The 14,732-nt window shown below is 43.0% G+C and overlaps 1 protein-coding gene across 3 annotated transcripts in view; it reads left to right on the top strand.

Annotated features, from left to right (window-relative positions):
- PRKCQ (protein kinase C theta) overlaps positions 1 to 14,732 on the top strand; it is a 65,052-nt gene that overhangs the window by 47,598 nt on the left and 2,722 nt on the right. For all 3 annotated transcript variants that reach the window (XM_069801563.1, XM_069801562.1, XM_069801564.1), the window contains 5 exons: positions 987 to 1,078; positions 3,437 to 3,499; positions 6,583 to 6,721; positions 10,991 to 11,179; positions 13,981 to 14,109. In XM_069801563.1, coding sequence (XP_069657664.1) covers positions 987 to 1,078; positions 3,437 to 3,499; positions 6,583 to 6,721; positions 10,991 to 11,179; positions 13,981 to 14,109 — 612 coding nt within the window. The remainder of the gene's footprint in view (positions 1 to 986; positions 1,079 to 3,436; positions 3,500 to 6,582; positions 6,722 to 10,990; positions 11,180 to 13,980; positions 14,110 to 14,732) is intronic.

The following is a 14,732-nucleotide window of genomic DNA, read 5'->3' as shown; positions in this document are numbered from 1 at the left end:
GAAACAGAAGTTTAAACTGGGAGCATAACTTATTGCACAGATGATACTCTTCTTGCAGAAAAAGGCATCCGTCCTGCTTTGTAGGTGCAATTCAGTGTGGAAGGAATTGGTCTGAATCAGCCTCTAGCTTCTGGGGGGGCCTGGTGGTATATCAAGGATTGGAAAGGAAACTTTGATGATCTGTTCTGCTCTTTATTCAATACAGAGATTCCCCCCATCTTCCTGCGTACCAGGAGGAGAGTTTTCCACTGCCTTCATAGAATGGCTGATGGTTGCATGCAACTGGGGACAAAGACTGGATCTTTTTTCCAGTCTTCTCTGACATGCAAGCACTCAGTGGGCATCCAGAAATATGACTAATTTATGAATCTTCCCCCTAGCAAGTTACATCCTACCTTATTTAATAGAGCAGCTCCTAGGCTTAATATCAAGCATGTGCTTAGAAGAGGTTGCAGCATCTGGCCAGTGTCTCTGATAACTTGAAAAGATCGGACCCATGTGCGTCCACAAAAGATGTGCAGCAATGCAGGTAACACCAGCTTGAGATCACTCCACTGGATGGATAATACACTGGGAACCAGAGGAGACCTGGGATTTACTTCTGCCTCTTCCACTAGTCTCCCAGGAAGCTTGTCCATCTGTCCTTCTGTTATGCAGGCACTGTAGAATTACTCATCCCCTTCTACTGAGCCTTGAGGTCTGCTGGTAAAAATCAATTGCACCAGCTGGTTATTAAGTGGATTTGCAATGTTTGCTAATGCTGTTTGTATAAATCAGGGCAGAGGGGCTGAGTATGGACTTGGAAAACAAAGAGGAGAAATGAGGAATCTGAAAAAGAAACTGCTTTCTTTCCAAAATCCTCACTGTAATCTTTTCCTTCCTCTTTTTGAGTGCTTTCTGGGCTGGTTTTTGGTTTGGGTTTTGTTTTTTTTTACTTTTATCTAACCCTTCCCCACCCCTTATTGTCACCTTGTCTCATTTTCTAGGAAAACCTCTTTTTTGTGATGGAATACCTCAATGGAGGAGACCTCATGTTCCATATACAGAGTTGTCATAAGTTCGACCTTCCCAGAGCAACGTAAGATGTTCTTATTACTTTTTGGCTTGCAGATCGCACACATGGTAGAAGCAAAGGCAGCAGCTGCAGACGCCAGAGATCTTGATTTTATTCCCACCTCTTCTACTGTCCTGTAGAGGAAACCCTGGGCAAATCATTTGACCTCTCTGCACCTTACCCAACTGCAAAGTGGGGATAATGCCTGTGCTGGAAGCAGAATCACTCTCTAGCCCAGCTCTCTCCAAACTGAACAAAACAGACATCAGCCCAACTCAACGATGGACTTGAAGCAAGTCACTTCCTCTCCCTGTCCTCTTTCCCCTCCCACAGAAGGCTTTTTAAAGCCCATCCACACAGCTGATTTCAGTCAGACGTGACCTTGCTTTGCATTCTTGGTCAACCAGGGAAGCTATTTCTGTCTGGAAGCATTACAGATGCTTCTACACCCTCGTCAGCATTGCCTCTGCCTACAGGCTTATCCTTTAGCCTGCAAACCAGGGACCTCCTTCTAGCCTGTGACCTGGCTCCCGTATTTTGCGCTAGCCTCAGCATAGTCCCACAAACATTTGTTCAGAGCCGAGAGCTGAGCTGGATAGAAGCTGTCCCTTAAGCTGCCCTGCTTGCTGAATTAGTCCCCTTCCCAGGACTGAAGTCCCTGAAACAGAGAGAGGCTCCAGAGGGACCATTCAACCCAGCTGAGACCCTTCCTCTGGAAGTGCCTCCACTGTCTATAAACAGCCCCAAGCACGCCTAAGATCTTATTTACATGGCCCATGCATGAGGGTCATGTTAAAGCAACCTACAGGTGTCTGCTGTGGATTACAGCAGCCCTGGGGTTGCTCTTTGTTGCACTCATTGAGTTCTTGCTCAGCCCGTAATTGGAGGCCCCAATAACGACATCGTGGACCCAACCTCCACCCCAGATTTACCGCCTTCAAAGAAATCCCACGGATGCATTTTCAGCCATCTGTGGAACCAAATATCTTGTTCTTTACAACACTGGGTGGCCTGTAGCCAAGCTGCAGGACGTGCACAAGCTGAGGTTCCCGGTCCAGTGATCAGAGGTGAAGCTGTTGTTTGTTAGAAGTAATGAGATTTTCCCTTTTTCCTTTTAAGGTTCGGGGGGTGGGGGGGAAGAGAGAAAACCTATCAAAAGTGCAAAAGGTAAATTTAAATAAAAAATTAATACACCATCAGGGAGTTAAAAATTTATTTCACTTTGATTAAAGTAAATAGATGAATTAGAATAAATGAAAGGTGCTTCTAATCCTTCTGTGAGTAAAAGGTATTTTAAAAGTCAATATTGAAACTACTATCGGAATTAATTTTTACTTAATAATTAAAAAAAAAACCAGCAAACCCTCATTTATATCAGTGTTTAATTTGATGATTTATTCGAAAGCATTTAAATGTTCAGAATTAAGGGCCAATGCATTGAAGACTGAGGGAGCAGAGCTGTGCAACACCGGAGGGGCTTACGATCCTGCAGTTACTTTCTCTTCTGGGAGAGCACTCTCATTGTGAATGGTGCTTCAGCCTTATGCTGCCTCTTTCCAGCAGAACGTGGTGGTGTCCTTTAGGCAGCACTGTGTTGAGAGCAAAGATCTCAAACTCGAAAAGGCTCCAGAGAAAGGCCACTGAGCTGCTAGCTAGTTCATACCTTGGGGAAAATTTCAAAAGCAAGGCATAAATCCGAGCAGTGGTCTGTTTGACAAGCCAAGGAGACTGTCTGTGGTCCCCAAACCCCGATGCCCACCTGCCTGTCCCCTTGCCGGGACGGCTCCACTCTTTGTGCAGCAGCTACCGAACATGGCAAATTATAGCTGCTCTTTTGAGGTCTGAGGCATTAACTGTAATTTGCAGTTTGCAGTCTGGCGCCTCACTGTAAATTATTGATTTGCTTTAAATATGTAAATAAGGGAGAGGCACGGATACCAGCCGGTCTGCCTTCTTTGCGACAGGGACCATATCTTGAGGTGAGGCAGGGTAGGCAGTAGGAGCTGGGTGGTGGTTTTTTTGCTCCACAGCTGATCTGGAGACATCCTTGGGCACTGAAGGACATGTCCTCAGAGTCAGTCACATATTAAAAAAAAAAAAAATGCAGCTAGCCATGCAGCGTGGCTTCCAAATCCCTGAAGATGAGTAGGCTCCAAATCCCTACCGTTTTGCAAAGCGGGAGTTGGGCTGCTAGCCATGTGGCTTGCTTTTTGGGAATCTCACATCATCCATCAGTTACCTGTAAGACTCAGTTACCCCAAGCCTTCTGGGAACTTAAGGAAATTCTGGCCTCTGTGGAGACAAAGTTTCCATCTTTTGGGGTCTAGTTGAAAGCGCCGTTCTAACTTGCATCCGTTCTAACTTGCACCTTCTGTCACTCAGGTTTTATGCTGCTGAAATCATATGCGGGCTCCAGTTCCTCCATTCCAAGGGCATAATATACAGGTAATTTTACTGTACAGTATCTAATATGCTAAACCTTTTCTGCTTTCCCTGCAAGCACTAATGGTAACCGAGAGACTGTTGCTTGCATATACTTACTGGTATTGCATTTCAATGCAGATTTCCTTTTTACAGAGTCTGGCTGTTTTATTTGGAAGAGATAGTGTAGAAAAGGCAGTTTTGAGACCTTTTTGAGAATCCAGTCCTATTTCAGTTAACATTAAAACAAGCCCTTTGATGCATTACACTCAGTCGTTCATACAGCACCCAGCATAGGCACCCAGTTTAAGCTTTCCATGTATGAGGGTATATTGTGCTTTAGACCTATATAAAAGGACAGAGACAAGATGGGAGCAAGAAGGGCTGTAGAAATCAGGCCACAGTCTGCTTTCCCATGACCAAAAGGAGGAACTGAATTTCTGGGGAGCTCTAGTCCAGCTCATTTTCATGGCAAAGTTAGTTACTACATTGCAGCTTTCTGTAAAAGCAGGAAGCAAATAGCTTGTCACAAACAAGTGAGAAAGCTCACTAAAGCAACAGTGTTTGCTGAAACCAAAATGAGCTTATTTCAATGTTTGCCATGCAGTGTGAACATTAGAACAAATGCTAAAAGTGAATGGCTTGTTTACAATCCACTCTTCCATTAAAATGCAAGCTTTGGTTCATATAAACTCTCCTTATTATTAATTACTAGTACTCTTGTGGGAGCCATTTATAGTCTTTATTGACCAAAGACGGTGACTGCGTAAACATGGGATCAATATCAATGACATAAAGCTAAGATGATCTCTGGGGTCTCAGCAAGTTTCTGGCTCTAATTATTGTTCTGGATGACTGAAAGGAAACATTTTCTGAAGTGCCCATATCACTTAGCCATGTCTTCATTTTTACTCAGACTTCTCAGAAAAGCTGATTAAAAATATCTGCAGGATATTGTGACTTTGTGGCAGGACTGTTAATGGTGACATTTTGTTTATAATTTATATTTTTATTTGGAATTTCTACACCAGTGGTGTGTCAGGTTTTGGGACCTGCTTCCTTATGAAAGGAAAGAGAGGTTTAGAATCTGGAGCCTTGGGAGATGTAGGCAAATTGAGATAGCTAGACATCGGGGACAGGAAGAAATAGCTCATTCCCAGGAGTCTGTGCAGCATTTCTTTGGATACCAAGCTTGGAGAGAAAAGATTTAACCAGTCCTACCCCTTTTTCCTTTTTTTATTGAAGACAATGACAACGAGGTCAGTTGAGAACGCACAGCCATCAGCATCTCAGTCAGAGCTAACTAAGCATTTAGGAAAGTGAATAGAAATCATTTTTGAAACTACATCACTTGTGATGTAGTAAGAATAATGAATCCAGCTGTTCTGTCTCATGCACCCACGTTTGGAAATGTTGGCTTAAATTTTAATGAATGAGCAGAGGCGTTTTTGGCAGAAACTCCAATCCCTGAAGCCAATGAGTTTGAGACTCATCAAAATAATGAAAGCGAACTGTAGGTGATGGGCTTTTTGTTTTGCTTCGATCTACCAGATGAATAAAAGCGGTGCTGGCAGCCAGAGATTGATCTCAATGGTGTAACTAAAATAAGTCATTCCAGCTGGAAATTGTGACAACATGAGTGTCTGCCACTTGGAAGGCAAATGTCTCGGTTGTCTCTATATTTCTTTTTGATTGATGACTCCCACTTTTTCTTGGGCCATATTCTAGCAGCAATGAACAATTTCCCCATGACAACAATTTAGCATGTAGACACTGGGAGGTCCCCCCACCCTGACTGGGACCTGGCCGAACCAAGACAAGGAGCTTTGCATAGAGGGAGGCTGAACAGCCATCTTTCCTGCAATTGTCGGCGATTATCTCGGGAACATCATGCATTAGAAATACCTTCTTTGAGGGAGTCAGAGCCATTTCTGAAAAAACCACATTGTAAAAGAGTTGTCACTGGGAGGGTAGCTATATTGCAGCCTCATGGTTAGGACTTTTGCCTGAGATGTGGAAAAAATATGTAGGCTGTGAAGCAGTAGAGGTTGGAAAAGACCAATTTTATCCTCAGCTGTGGACACAAGAAAATGTTGTGTCTGGGTGCTTTGGGAGCCCTGAGAAGGAACAGTGAATGATAGCACAGGATAGGCAGTGCAGGAACATGGGTGCTCTGAGACCAGGTAACCCAAATTCTACCTACATCCCAGGTGAAGTGCAGCATCACTGATCCAAACATCTCCCTGAGTCATTATTTCAATGAAAAGCAAAAGCTTTAGGTAAGATATTAAAAAAATTAACAAAGAAGCCATGCCAGCCTTTCTTTCTTTCCTTTTTCTTTCCTTCTCTATATATTTTCCTCTACTTTCAGACGTTGTTCCCACGTGAAGACTTCATTGTTCTCCATCAATGGCCATGATTCATCAGCTCACTCGCTTTTATTTCCTTCTCTATGCATTTCCTTTTATTCTCTCTCTGGGCTCTTTCCTTCCCATAGTAGCTCAGAGCCTGAAACCTCTGACAACATCTTGGCAGCTGTGTGTGAAGGGCTTTGTAAATCCCCAGGGCTCAAACAGTGCAGCCCAGCAGTGAAAAAGTGGTGGGTGTTCTGCTGATGTCTGGGATTATTCTGACCCTCTGCAAGCCATGCAGGGATTGCGGGTCCTTACATCTTCCAACATTTGTAGAGCCTGCACTGGGAGGGACATCTGGCAGAAGCTTCAGAGAGAGTACTGAGACTCCTAGAGAAGGAAAAAGTGAGCATTAGTTGGTCCCTTCTTGCTCACCTGCTCCAGGCTGTGTTAGGGCAGGAGTGAAGCCCTTTCTAGCTTCACTATTCTGCATCCTCGAAGGAGGCAGCTTTTAGAAGATGCCTTGGATAAATTCTTCTCCAGCAAATGAATCAGTGCTGGGACAGGAGGAATGAAGAAGAGGGATATTGAAGTCTAAGAGAGCAGCTCCTCATTTGGCCCTCAACTTTCCTTTGTAATTGCAACATGTAGGCACTACACAGAGGCAGCTAGCAAGTTAATAAGTGTAACCTGCTGAAATAACTTTTGTGGCTCTTCAACACTTTAAAGAAGGGGTTTCCTTCTCTTCCTCCACAGAGACTTGAAGCTAGACAACGTCCTCTTGGACAATGAGGGGCATATCAAAATTGCTGACTTTGGGATGTGCAAGGAGAACATGTTTGGGGATGCGAAGACAAGTACTTTCTGTGGGACTCCTGACTATATCGCTCCTGAGGTAGGTGTGGAGTCCAGGGAGTTCAGCATGCTTCTGTTGGAGAGAAAACATGTCTTAAGACATGACTGTCAGTCAGTGGTGGAGAGTGCAAAGAGTAATAACCTGCTTTTGAATAGTTCCAGGCTAGAAACTGGATTTCAGTTTGACTCAGAGTCGGCGTTGCTGTCTGGCATTGCCTATTTTTGTGGCTAACTCATTTTTTGTGCAAATGGGCCTGGGAAGAAAGTGGTGCTTGGCTTAACCAAGTAACAGAATGCCTACTGAAAATCCAGTTTGAGCCATGGCAGAAGAAGCACCAAGAGGTAGGTCTGCAATTCAGGGACAGAAACAGCACGAGGAATGGGAAGCATGTTCCCTAGCTAGCTAACAGTAGGCTTCTATGGCTGTACAGGCTCCTTCATAGCTGGTAGGGAGCTATGGGCGCTTCTAAGTGATGATGTTCATCACAACCTGAGTGAGAAAATAGAGAAATGTGAGACAAAATGCCCACCTGGAGGTGATTCTCCCTCCTCATTGATTAACCACCCTTTAGATAGAGAAGAGAGGCTGGATCCACTATAAAGCAGAGATGGGGGTTTACCTTCCCTCTGGGATAAGCTCTGATGCTTGAATAGGGATGGCACCCATAAACTTGGACTTCTCCCTTACTCAGACAGGTTCTTAGCTGGCTGCAAACACAGCCTGCATCATGAGCATCCTTCCAGAGCTGAATAAGGCACTATACGCTCTGAAAAGGCTCTGCCATCAGAGGCATAACCTTAAAACTGAGCACAGGCTTGAAGGTCTGTAAAGATAAAAAACAACCAATAGCTGCTTGTAAAAGGGGTGGAGATGCTTGGAGACATAAACAAGAGAGCGGTCATACATCCTGATTTTCACCCTCGAAATGCCAGCAGTCAGAGGAGAGGTGTTGCTCTCTGGAGGACAACTGGGACCTGACCTGCTAACTAGGCTCTGGACTACCTGCTTCTCTGCTTTGGCTGTGCAAGGTGCCAGAGCATCTCACGTCACTGCATGAATCCCATCCCTGGAGGACATGCCTCCAAGGAGGCTCTAAAACTAGAGACGATGGAGTTGTATCAGGGCCAGGATTTGCTTGAGCTGACAAGGGCAAGGCAGAGATTGTAGCTCATGCTGAGGTCCTGCTCTGTCCCCTTGACTCAGGAAGGCTGGGGCTTGCATGGAGGCAGTCTCCAAGCTCCATGCAAAAATATATCAACAGTTCCTCTTCTCCTTCTGCAGTTGATATCTGCTGATACTTGGTGGAGAAAAGCTGAACCTGGCCTCTATGTGCCCATGCAATAAAACTGGGTCATCACAGACCCCAGACTCCAGCTTGCCCATAGCGAGATCCTTAGCCCTTCCCCTTATTTCTTTCCATTTTTTCCCCAGACAGAAACTTGTGGGGGGATTTGGGTTTGGGGGTTTTTTGGTAAATTTAGATATTTTGGACCAGATATCTCCAGAAAAGAGAAAGCTCCCTTAACCTGGTGACTTCACACAATGAGAGATCTTACTATGGAGACGCTTTGACTAATTAGGTGGCAAATTGAGGCCAAAGAAAACATTTTTCAGCTCAGAGAAGAACCTACGAGTCATCCATGCATCATGTCCAACATCACTCTAAAATCCATTTATTTGCCTTTCAAGATCCCATTTCCTGATTTTAGTGTTTCCATGATGGATATTGGTACTTTCCAAATAGCTTTTAAAGCTTTTGGTTTTTTCCCCTCCACTATAATTCATTGATCTTTTACTGTGCACCAAGGGCTCAATTCTGATCTAGGTTACACCACTGCTGACACAAGGGCTGGTCTCTTCAAATCAATTGGATTTGTATTGCCTAAAAGCAGGTGTAAGTGTGCTCTGCAATCAAGCCACAATTGTCTTTTATTCCACTTCAATATGCTTTTACTTAAAAAAAAAAAAAGCTATTTTCTGATCCTAAAAAAAGAGCCAAGTAATAATCCATTATCTGTGATTTTACTTCATAGAAAAGAGAAAGACTAAAATAGCTCAGAGTTTTATTTCTGCACCATCATTTATTTTAGAGATTCAATGAGTGCATATAAAGCATTTTACCTCTAAATTGAAAGCACTGCTAGAGTTTATGGATCATCTCTCCTGCCAGAGGCAGGAGCACTGGACTTTTTGTCAGTATTTCAATGCAGCTTCTAGCACTGTAATTTGTTACAGACCCAGCACCTTGGCTACAGCCGTGTAAATAAGGGGGCTTTGGGTCAGCAGACAAGCAATTTTTTTATTTTGAAAAATATTTGACAAAAAAAAAAAATCCTTAACCTGAAATGAAATTGCTGAGTTTATTTATTTTTTCCAGAGAATTGCAAAGCTAATAAATCTTTTCTTTGACTGTCATAAAACATTTAATTTTAATTTCCAGACATTTTGTACTTTAAGAGGTAAAGCCTTATAAAAATAATGTGTCTTTTCAGAAGGAAAGGTTGGGATGATTTTGTTTATAAGTGATCCAGAAGAAATATATTACAAAGTCTTGCTGATTCCTTTTTTTTTTTTTTGCTCTGAGTGTATATATTGCATCTTATATTCAAATAGCTTTTTTGTCCTTTTTTTATCTCCTCTTTTGGCATTTTTGGAGACAAGGGTGTTACTCATAAGCATTCTACATCAGCTTGGGTTTAGACTTCTGATATTAAGGTCCTGCTTTGCTAGATGCCACAGGTACATCAGAGGAGAATTAATCTAAAAATGAGGCATTAGATGGCACTTTATAGTGTTGTAGAAAGACAAGCATCCCAGAAGACAAGTCATCCCTTCCTATCTTAGGTGTGTAAGTCAGTTAAATTGCCATTTTCCCTCCATCGACGATGGAAAGACGCTGGATAACTAAATTAATAAGACACATAACTTTTAGGCAATAAGATGAATCTGGGCCCAAGGGACAATTTACAAGCAATGAAGCCAAGGTATGAAAACAGTCAAGAAATTACTCACCTACTTCCACTGTACCTCAGAGCCAGCAGTAAAGATCACCTCTCCAAATCATAATGTTTCAACTATCGTAGTTTCATATGTACTGATCCTGATAACTATTTTCACTGGTATTAAGCCATCTCCAGTGCTTGTCATTGATACCTACACCATGGCTATAGTATAAGGGATCACACTGCAACCAAGCTGTGGGCTCAAGCGTGAAGATTGTGCCTTAAAATGAACTATTCCCCTCTCCAGCTCTAAAATTCTGATAAGGATCCTGGACATCATAGTCATCACATGTACCTTTAGACATCTGCAATGTAAATATCTGTGTGTGAGCAAGTTGTCTAGACTCCTTGATATCCAAAGGAGACAAATAGGGGGGTTGTATTTTACAGCAGGCAGATATTTAGCTGGATGTCTAAAATTGGACTGATTCTCTTCCTTGACTATAAAAGGTGGTAATGATAACTGGTTCAGCTCTGTGTATCTCCATAACAGATATCTAAAGGCAGGTGAGATTAATTTTGCTTCCCCAGAGGGGAAGTTTGAGAACTTGGTGGTGTCTGGCCACCAGGAAAGGCCACATCCCTTCTTAGGGGAGGTCATCTCTCCTGGTGAGCCCCCCGGCCACAACACACTGGATATAGCCTTCACTTTGTTGCTGACACAGAAAGGCACAAACCAATGGACTGACTGAGGGACAAATGCCCATTTGTCTACCTATAACTCAGTTGGTCTCAAGAGGACAGATCAGCAACCGCTTTCTCATGTTTTTCCTGGGGCAGATTTTGCTGGGATAGATTCCCACCATTTCTACTGACTGAGAGTCCTAAAGTACCCCTACACTGCCACACTTGTAATTTTAAAATACAAGCTTGTGTGAGTTAAATCAGTCCCCAAATGCTAATGCCTGACCATTTGTCTTCTTGGACTTCACAAGCCTGATTTGAACCCTTTGGATAACTTGGAGAGCAGGCAGAAGATGACTTGCCTCACTTTTTATGTTAGAGATCTCTCTGGTAGGCAAAGATTTGTTCGAGTAACTTAAGAGTTACATGCAACCTGTTATCTGTAGTGTGAAGGACTGTTCTGGCACCCAGGTGAGGCTGAGACTTGGAGCCCCTCGAACCCCAGCCTCTGCACCCCTGGCAGATGCTCTGGTTCGTGCTGCAGGCAGGGGGAAGCATCTCTGCTATCCCACTCAGTGCCAAGCGGTTGTTGGAAGGTCAGGGTCTGGCCAACCTTTCTGAAGTTGAAATAATCACGTCAGACATTTTGCATCTGTCTTTTGTCACTCCTCTCTTTGGGCAGATCTTGCTGGGGCAGAAGTACAACACCTCCGTTGACTGGTGGTCCTTTGGTGTCCTCCTGTATGAGATGCTTATTGGCCAGTCTCCTTTCCATGGCCAAGATGAAGAGGAGCTTTTCCAGTCTATCCGTATGGATAACCCATTCTACCCTCGCTGGCTTGACAAGGATGCCAAGGACATTTTGGTGAAGGTAAGAAATACCACACATCGAAATAAAGTCTTTTTGCCAGAACTGTCATCTTTGATTTGTTCGCCTTCAGCTGTTGTTCAGAGAAACAAACTTAGTGTGACAGGACCAGAGAGAGTCACTTTCTTGTCTGTGGACCTCAAAGCATGCCTGACCTAAGTCATAAGGCCATCTTTGTGTCTTCTTTCTCCTGAGTTGTGATGATGGCTCCTCACATCCACAAGCAGTATCACAGGGTATCAGATACCAGCAGAGATAAGTTTCTTTGCAGAGCAATCCCTAAGGTGCAAGGCAAGTTAACTCCTGAAAAAGATACTCTGCCAGGCTTCAAACTAAGGGTTACAGTGACATCCTCAATAATTATGGCATTGAAGAAGTTCTTGTGCCTCAGAGATACGAGGACATCTAGGGTATATTGCTTTGGTGTTCAGCTTGATTTTTGGTAGAGAATATTTTGCATCTTTGCACTGAGCTAAAGAGCAGGAAAACAAAGCCTGTGTCCTGAAGTGGCAGAGCTACTCAAGCTAGTAGCACCAAGTCATCTGGATTTTTGGCCCTTTGAATCTCCTACATAGGAATGCATATTGTCCTTCCTGAGTGGAGCACACTTCTGTTTCCCCCTAATGGGCATCCTCCTCATCTTTTAGGTTCCTGTCCATTAATACACTGATTTTTTCATTGCATCCTTCTCAGCCCCATGCCATTTATCATTGTAGCCTTTCTGGCTTGGGATGCAAATTATTCTGGAGTTGCAAGATAAAAATGCAATCAAATCGCGACTAGTCTAACAAGTTACCTCCCCTCAGTTGGGCTTTGGACTGTTGAACATGATCTGTAAGCTAAGGCATTTTAACTCGAGATGGAGCATGGTAAGTGAGCATGTACAGAGGCTTATAATGGCTCAGCTGATGTGAGGTAACTTCTTCATCACAAGATTTTGGTCATATTTGACCTACAGTCCCTACCTTGACTTTTGCATTTACTAAGCAAGAGGACAACACACAGCGTTCCACTACCAAAAAAAAAAAAGGAGAACAGGAGATAATTTTAGCATCTGTGCTGTGCACAGCAGGGCTCAGATGTTTAGGTATCACTATAAAATGATAATAATGAAAACAATCAAAAGCAGTTGTTCAGGAAGACATACCGTAGCAGACTGAGATTTTGAACGTCTATTTCTGGGACATACACTGCCATCTTTCTGCACAAACCTGTACTTCTGTCAGGATTAGAGGTAGTAATCTTCTTTATACCAATCAATAAACTTCCTTGCTTAGTAAAAAACCCATTTTCTCCATTATGAGCTACTGTCATTACCACTGACTCTGGATAATTACTTATTCCACCCTGCTTACCGCCTGTATTATCAGCACAGAATTTAATGTACAGAGTCTGCACTGCTGAGTAATCAGTTGCCTGTAGGACACTTCAGTTTTGGTGAGGCTTTGCCCACAGTGTTCACCAAAACTCAATGCCTGGGGTTTTTTCAAACAGGCCCTCAATGGTCCATACATCTGATTATTTTGCTGCCACTTTTGGCATTAGATATTTCTATTAGTTCTTTGCTGAATGGTATCTATTGTATGCTCTGGATAACTGAATTAATAGTTTGCTGTTGGCCAAATAGCATAGCAAGAAACTTCTACCATATGTAACCCAAGTCCATTTTGAGGTGACCTTCAACAATAAAGTGCTTTTGAAATTTTGCCCTTACCTCTGGAGTAGGAAATACTGGCTGTATTCAGGTCACCTTCTATCAAGTGTTGCCACTATTCCTCTCCGTCGACGTTAGAGGGATCTAGGATCTGGTTCTTTATGGGCCAGCTGGCCTGGAGGCCCCAGACATTTTGCTGCAGATATAAAGATGAGTTTTAAACTATTCACACACAGCAATACTTCAGCAGTACCTCCTGCTCACAAACCATGAGAGGAGCTCTGAAGCATTTAGCGCTCCTGAAACTCTCCCCCAGGAATACTTCAGCTGCTTCCAGAGCCAAATGGCTCCTGCATCACCATAAAAACATCTATTACAGAACAGGTTGTGTTTACACTAAACTGAAGAGTGGGCTTAGACCTGCATGTAGGTGATGGTGAAAAATTATGCCACCACTTCTGTCTTCAGCAGAATTAGTCATCCGCAGGACTTGTAGCCTGCAGTGTGCAGCAAACACAAGCTATCTGAATGGGGAGTCGTCTTTTGACAAAGTAGATGGTTGTCAGCATCTGAGCTAGTGAGTGGAGAGAAGCGAGCACTTCCAGAGTGTCTTTTATCTCATCTTTAAGTGTGTAAAGGAGGTCAGGTTATTTGCACCTAAGATGACTGTTTTTCTCTATTAATTATAAAGGGTCAAATACTGACACTCCAAGTGTCCAAAAGTATAGGAGATGAATGCAACTCCATATAGTCTAGGCTAGTATTTTCACAAATTATGCTTATATTTCAACCATAAAAATTTTCTGATAAGAAGAAATTGTCCAGACAAAAGCTTACAAGTGCAATCCAGATATTTCACCTGTGTAGTTGCATATTTGCATGCTCAGACACATATGTTGTTGTCACTGTAGCAAATTGTCCTCTCTCTCCTGCAAAGGAAAAATGTGGCCAAGGTCTCCCAGTTTTGGCATGTTAGGCTAAGAACCCAAACTGGTTCCCCAATCAGAAATTTAGTAAGGTAGAACGTTCTTCACGCTCTCACCAACCATGCTTGAGTTTGAAGTCTGAACCCCTACCTGGTAGGACAGTTCTAATGAACACAATGTTATTGATAAAAGACTAAGGTATTTCTCTTTCTTCAACATTCTAGCTTTTTGTGAGAGAACCTGAGAGAAGACTGGGAGCAAGAGGGAACATCCGCCAGCATGCCTTTTTCCGGGAAATAAACTGGGAAGCTTTAGAAGAAAGAAGGATGGAACCTCCTTTCAAACCAAGAGTGGTAAGGATGCATCTTCTTTCAGTTCTACCATCTCATGTCTTTCTTTCCCAAATCATTCATTCCGCAAATATTTAAACCCTCCAGCACATGCTAGCAATAAACCAAAGCCAGGACCTGCAGTAATGTTATAAACCCATTTATTTAGGGGCACAGTCCAAACTCTTCAGACATGGGTCTTTTTAATGTCAGAGACCTCAAATCCTGTTTAGATTCACAGAGTCAGCCTTTTAAAGGTGGGTAAATGTCTGCTTCACACTGGAATTAACAGTTTTAGGCACCAAGTGAAGGCTTTCAAAATGCCTTCAAATTTTCAGGATTATATCTTCTGGAGTTGCTCTGCACATGCAGTCTCTCTGACTAAAAGTAGATGGAGGACGTTGGTCTTGGGCCATCAGAATGGAAAGTGTTGACTCTTACTTAAATGTCCAAATGCAGATTAAATTGTTCACAGGCTGTCTGGTATGTTGTGTACACCAGATACAAGCAGCTGAAACCAACTACAGTTTGGATCTACCACAGCCTCACTCATTGTACAGTCGTTAGAAAGATAATTGTGAAGTACGTAAGTCTATTGGCTAGGCTGCCTGACCTGATCATCATGACTACTACTTTCTGATGGCTAT

Source organism: Haliaeetus albicilla, chromosome 14 (assembly GCF_947461875.1).
Source record: "Haliaeetus albicilla chromosome 14, bHalAlb1.1, whole genome shotgun sequence".
Classification (NCBI taxonomy): domain Eukaryota; kingdom Metazoa; phylum Chordata; class Aves; order Accipitriformes; family Accipitridae; genus Haliaeetus; species Haliaeetus albicilla.
The sequence above is the reverse complement of the archived record's forward strand: the minus strand, read 5'-3'. Positions and strand labels throughout refer to the sequence as shown.